This window comes from Trachemys scripta, chromosome 4, assembly GCF_013100865.1.
Source record: "Trachemys scripta elegans isolate TJP31775 chromosome 4, CAS_Tse_1.0, whole genome shotgun sequence".
NCBI lineage: Eukaryota > Metazoa > Chordata > Testudines > Emydidae > Trachemys > Trachemys scripta.
In genome coordinates, this window is record NC_048301.1 from 12,504,255 (window position 1) to 12,510,871 (window position 6,617).

A 6,617-nucleotide genomic window follows, 5' to 3' on the forward strand; every position below is an offset into this window, starting at 1 on the left:
TTTTAACATGGAAAATGTCTATAAATATGTTTAAGTAGGTGTTTATAAAACTAAATAGAGACTTCCAGATCTTCTAAACAGGCAAAAGCTGCTGAACTTGTGATAAGAATAATGCTTAGTTACCTGATTTACTGTGTTTTTATGGAATAGTGAAATTCTCCATTCAATTTTTATATACTGTACTATACTGTACACCACTACGAGTTGCATATTTATGAATGAAGGATGTTTAAGATGAAAGCCTCTATTTATTGATCATAAGCTGTTATCTGATAAAATAATAAAACAAAATGCCACATCATTAAAATAGGAGCTTGCCAAAGGTTTTATGCAGGCACAAATACTGATAACTAGATCCAGCCAAAAGGCAGATACAGCTGTTAGCGAGTGTGTATGTTTGTATGTATTTGCAGATATATAAGCACACAAGCATATGTGCTCTGTGTGTGTGTATTTACATATAGGTGTAGTGTGTGTGTGCGCATGCATATGAATTGCTTATATAATGTATGCACCAGGCACATTAGAGGTCAGATTTAGAAAGAGTTGACAATAATAAAACACAGATGAGGGTAACTTAATAGTTGTGCCATTAGGCCAACATAGACTTAGAATACCAACAGCTTTGGAAACTTGCAGTCATGAAGCAAGATCTCAAACTTTCCTGAAATAGGATATCCATAAACCTTCATATTTAAAATGTTGAAAGTGTAGATAACACATTTTCTGCACATGTCTAATGTATCCGGTAGAAAACATTTTAAAATTATGTCTCGAAAATAAATCCTTGTTCTTTACCCATGGCACATTTTAAATGGATCTTTAAAAAAAATAAATAGAAGATAGTGAAATAGCTGAGAATATTTCTGTGGACCAATTAGAATGTATTATTCTATTGGTTTCTGTATGTACATTTCGCGTTTTATATCAAACATAAAATTGGCTCTAGTATGTCTGCAAAACATATTACAGCATATGTTAGGAAGAACTTAGACTGGTATGGTCTTTCAGCACCCCAGCTTCAAACACTTGGCAGGTTAGATGAAGTTATTGCAAACCCCTGGCATCAGGGAATATTCTTTTTTAACAAACCTGAAAACAGCTGTTGAAACAATGACATCATGGAATAGTGGCATGACTGTGGAAATTATTAACAAAGTCAAGCTTTGAAAGCATCCAACTACATATAATATAGGTAGAGTATACAAAGGTTTGCTTTAGTGTTTATGGATGATTTACAAAGTTTCCTTAGGCATCACACTTTCACATTTTAAGTCCATACTAGCTTAATTTCTGACCAGCTGAACAGTCGCCCTTTTTTTACTTCCCATTTTTCATAACCAGTTTCTTTTTTTAAGCAGCCCCTAGTTGCATCAAGTGAGCCCTTTCTGAAAAATAACTTCATATATAATATATATGACGTGTGCAACTTTTTAGCATTTCCAAAAGTGTCCTTTTAAACAGTCTTCAGAAGATGTACAACTTCTTGCATGTACTCATTGTGGGTTAGGTTTGCTTAGGGCTTATGCCAATATAAACCTTGGCAGATGTACTTTGCAGAGGAAAGACAGCAGGGGAATGAGGCTGTTTGTGCAGAGTCTCAGGGTGGGTGTGGGTGTAAAGGGGCATCTGTGCCTGAAGAGTGAATTGGATTGGAAAGGGGGTGTCACCATAGCAGCCAGGTAACTCGCTGACTTAATGGCAACTCTGAAAAAGGGATAGTGGTATCTCTGCCTTACTTCTACAGGGGCCAGCCTTCCTGAGGTGCAAAAAGTTTAGCTGGCAAAGGTTGCTCCCTGTATTGGATTTACTGAGTTTGGCCATAAATGTGTTTGACCTCCTTGGAAGTTGGCAGTCACTGTAGACCGAAAAGCACTAGATGAAATTTTATATTCGCAGTGGTTTTTATTCCATCTCTGATCAGTTTAATTAGCAATTTAAGTATGTTTTGGCACATTCAAGTGAAAGCAGGGTGTTGCTGCGTTGTCATAATAGATAAGCCAGATAAACGTGACAAATATTTTATGTGTGGAATTGAGAGAAAGGAGTTCTAATTGCCGAGGCTGTCGGAGAACAAGGGACGATCACTAATGTACTGTGTCATGTTAGTAGAAAAACAAACTCCGCCAGGGATTTCACTGTCACACTCACCAAAACAAGTATACGTTCAGCTTGCCTCTAGGATGTTTGGTTTTTGTTACTAAACCCTTTTAGTTTACAAAGTGACATTGAGTTCACAAAATGCTATGTAAGTAATGAAGCTTATGGTAGCTTGACAGTATTGATTGGCTGCAGGAGGGTGGTTCCTCCCTGCCCTAGATTTTAACTTTTGATAATGACCTGAGGTACTGATGGGAGGCCTTTGTCCACACGTTTAAATCTGTGCTGCAGTTGCTGTAAAGCAGATAGATGTAAATTGAATTTATTCAGTAACGGGTTTCTTCATATATTCTAAAGACTAAGTATGTGTTAAAAGAATTTACTTTAGAGGCTCATTCCGTAGTATGTTGATCAGATTAATTTGCCACTTGTTTCATTGTTTCCACAATGGTGAGGAGATGATCTTGAATTTCCCATATCCCTTATTTTTAATTTTAAACTAATAGAAAAATAGAGTTCAGAAATAACTTTTAAAAATTACTACTGTGGGGATTCTCTCTCTCTTCTCATCCCCCCCCCCTCCCCCCCCCCCCCCCCGAAGTCCTGTTTATTTGGGAGAGCTGTAGTATGGACAACAGTTAAATCTGTAATATTGTCTGTTTTTCTCACTGATACTGAAAGAGATTAATTTGAGGTCCTGAATTGTGTGCCATTAATTGCTGCCATCTCCCATCCTGCGGAAGATCCCAAACAGTTAGTGGTATGGTGCCAAAGAACAGTGAAAGCTAGAAGATATCTAAGGGCAGAGAGACCATCTTCCAGTCATTCAGTATTTATTTATTTATTTATTTTGCCTTCTCTCCTGGAAACATGGAGCCTAGTTAACGTTTTGAATCCAGAGCCTCCTTTCCCTCTAGCACCTATTTAAATGAGGTTAGACAAGAAGAAGGGTGACTCTGAGAAGAGGGACCAAAACAGGAAGAACCCAGCTAAGAAAGCTTAGACTTAGCATCACATGGTGACTCTGCACCAATTGTGTGTGCTCCAAGGGATCCTTCCCCAACTCCGCACACCTCCACTGGCAGGAGGAATGTCTGAGAGAATACTTCATGGGGCCCATCACCAATTGTCAGCATCCTTCCCTTTGGAGGGATAATGGCTCTCACTCCCCTTAATCTCTCTGTACCTAGAGTGGGTGGTTTAATTCTGATGCTGTTTTGGAGTCCAGTTCTGCTTCCACTGCATGTTAGCACTCTCATTGTAGACTGGTTCGTGGCTCCACCTTCTGCTGCCCCGTCCTGTTTTCTTCCCACAGCTCAGTGTAAGTAGCACCCTTACCTTTTGCCTACACTTCCTTCCCTCCCATCCTCTGGTGTCTGGGCGCAGGTATTTTCTCCCTCTCCAGCTTTTCAGCACTGCAGCAGGCCTTCCCTGCTGCTCAGCACAAAGTGCAGCTATACACTCTAAAGGGCTTGCTTCCCGTAGTGGTCTCCCACTGCTGTACAGGGCCAGCTTGACTGCTGCCTGGGATTTCACTCTGCCGGGGTATTTACACCTCCTGGGGTCAGAGGGTTGAGATCACGACAGAGGAAAACTCAAGCTGTTGCTTCACACTTGAATCCCACCCTACCAGGTAGACATAGATAGTGGAGGCACACTCAGCTGGTAGAGTTCCCCAGGCCTTCTTTTACCTAAGCCACCTCTTGTCAGACTGCTTGTTACATTTACTCTTTGGCTGGAACCTTCCACGGGATGGAAGAAAAGAGGGATGAATAACAAGAGGCTAACGTAGGGCTTGTTCATCCACTCAGGGAAGGGGATGCTGGAAGGATGGTTTCCCTACAAGGGCAGAGTTAAGGCAGTGTTTGGTCTGTAATGTAGGGTATTTGAGATAGTGATAGAGTGTATCCCTGTGGGAGAAGAAGTAGAGTGTATCTACTGTTAGTTATTTTAACTTTTCGTTTCCTTGCTTTTTTAAATTTTTGTCAGATATGCTGGGTGTCGCAACTTTAACTGTTTCATAAGTCTTTTGGTATGTCTCTATATAAGAAGATACAGATTTTTATATTTTACTTACACACACACACTCTCTATATCTATATGTGTGTGAGTGCCTTATAAAGAAATGTAGTGGCTGAATTAAGACCACACTGGGAAATATGAAACAAAGATGTAGCTGGCTGTGTAACACATCCAGCCTATGTTTTGCCATATGTCTGTCCTTGACATAAGAGTATGTATCCTTATATCCATAAGATGATGCAATAAGGTGATAGCTTTAGTATGTTTGAAATTGTTATATTTGGACTGTAAAAAACCATAATTACCGTTATTTTGCCTTTTATTTTAGGAGAGGAAACTGTACCACATTTAAGTTCACTGACTTCTCCGGCGAAGATGTCAGTGATGCTGCCTTCCATGAATATAGATGACCAGACGCAAAGTATCAGTACGGTACATGGGGATTCAGACTCTTCAGGAACAGATACATTTTAAAACATGGGGTTTTTATTAACAGTCACATATCTGAACATTTTCTAGGGAAGTATTTTGTCTAGCTAGTGTTATAATCCATATATTTTTGGCATGAAATCTCTCATTACTGTTTATTTTCTACTTACTGTTTTTTGTAATTTTGTATTCATTGGAATGTAAATCTAGAAAATTATTTTGTGAATATATAAAGTATTTTAAACAAAAATAAAAGAATGTAATTTTTCAGCATTACTGGGATTAAATGGCCCTCACTCTGATTTATTTGAAAATGCATTTATATGTTGAGTATTTGAGTATGAAGGGGATCTGTATTCTAGACCTCTTTAATTCCCTGGCAAAATTCCCATTGATTTCAATGGGTAAAGGATTGGGGCCTATCGTATGTCTCAAAGGCTTTGAAATTATTTTGATCTCTATGAAGAATTATACAAATTAATGGGATTTCTTGACAGATCTTTTGAAAGAAACAGGCTAAGCCACAACACAGCAAAAAAGGAAACATGACTCGGCCATAAGTTGAATATGCTGGTTAGCTGGTCATCGTAACAGAATGGATTTTCAGTTATTGAAAAGGGGAGTTTGGAAGTAAAATATATTTGAAAACCAAGTATTGAAAGAAGATTATGTTCTTAAATACGTTGAGCAGTTTTGATTCACTCCTAAAACTCTCCTAACAAACAATAAGGCAACACAGACACAATTGCCTTCTTTGTGGTTTTACTATATGTATTTCTTCTTGCAAGAGTTATAATATTTTTTTTTCAATATTTTGGCATGTAAGTTTCTTTCGAGTTGTTTTTCATTCTTGAACTGTGACTGTATGAGAGATGATATGGAAATCTTTAAAAGATTAAAGAAAACAAATAAAACAAATGCAAATTATATGACAAGAAACATCTTAACTAGTCATGGTCCTCAAAAAAAAAATCCAGTGTTCTCCCTTTAAAAATAACAGCTACCATTAATAGTCGTATATGCAAACATATCACCATCACCTTCTGGAGAGATTATTCAGTTTGTTTATTGAGCAACAACAGTGTGGTCAGTACTGTACAAAATATAGAGGAAGTTGTGATCCTTGCCCAAGGGGGCTTCTAATCTAAATAAAATAATCTGGATGCATAGTACTTCAAGTACAGACATCAGCACATGGATTTCAGTGCAAACTCTTTATGCCTTTGCTCCATTCTTTATCTGTGCCTGCAATGTGATATCCCTGGAAAGTCTGGGATATCACAGCTCTTTCAAGGCTCCAGGGGGATCAGGGAGCCTCTCAAGTGGCGAGGAAACAATCCCTTCCTTTTTTTGGTGGTTTGTATATACCTCACTGTGACTTTGAGGCATATAACATCACTTTATCAGCCGCAGCTTCACTCCATCCTTCAATCACCAGCAGATATGCTGCTGCCATGAACAATTCCTGTATGCAGTGTAGCTGTAGCCATGTCAGTCCAGGGTTTTAGAGAGAGAAGGTGGGTGAGGTAATATCTTTTATTGGACCCACTTCTATTGGTGAGAGAGACAAACTTTCGAGCTACACAGAGCTCTCCTTCAAGTCTGGGAAAGGTTCTCCCAGCGTCACAGCAACATGCAAGGTGGAACGGTTTCTGTCAATCACATTTTAGGTCGAGCTATGGTATGTAACTACTTGTTCTGTTTTGATACTGTTGACCATGAGGTTCTGTTGACATGGCTTCAATCCCTTGCAAGGATAAATAGAGAGAGAATAGAAGAAATTACTGAGCCATCAAGCTCAGAAGTATCCCAGAAGGTTCTGCTCCAGGGGCTCACTCACTGGGGTACTACAGACAGTAGCAGGTTTACAATGGCGCTGGGCCTACACTCAGGCAATGTCTACACTACCGCGGTAAGTTGACCTATGCTACGGAACTCCAGCTATGTGAATAACGAACTGGAGTTGACGTACCTTAGGTCGAGTTACTGCGGGGTCTACACCGCGGGGGGTCGACAGGAGAAAAATCTCCCGTCAACTTACCTTACTCTTCCCATTGTGGTACAGT

General features: G+C 39.3%; 1 protein-coding gene across 8 annotated transcripts in view; it reads left to right on the plus strand.

The window, feature by feature from the left end:
* The window catches only part of KIAA0586 (KIAA0586 ortholog), a 110,914-nt gene extending 105,823 nt beyond the window's left edge, over positions 1-5,091 (plus strand). For 7 of the 8 annotated variants that reach the window (XM_034768459.1, XM_034768456.1, XM_034768460.1 and 4 more), the window contains one exon: positions 4,451-5,091. In XM_034768459.1, the coding sequence (XP_034624350.1) occupies positions 4,451-4,596 (146 nt within the window). In that variant the 3' untranslated portion in view covers positions 4,597-5,091. The remainder of the gene's footprint in view (positions 1-4,450) is intronic. The other variant, XM_034768453.1, reaches the window with a different exon arrangement.
* The last annotated feature ends 1,526 nt before the right edge of the window (positions 5,092-6,617 follow it).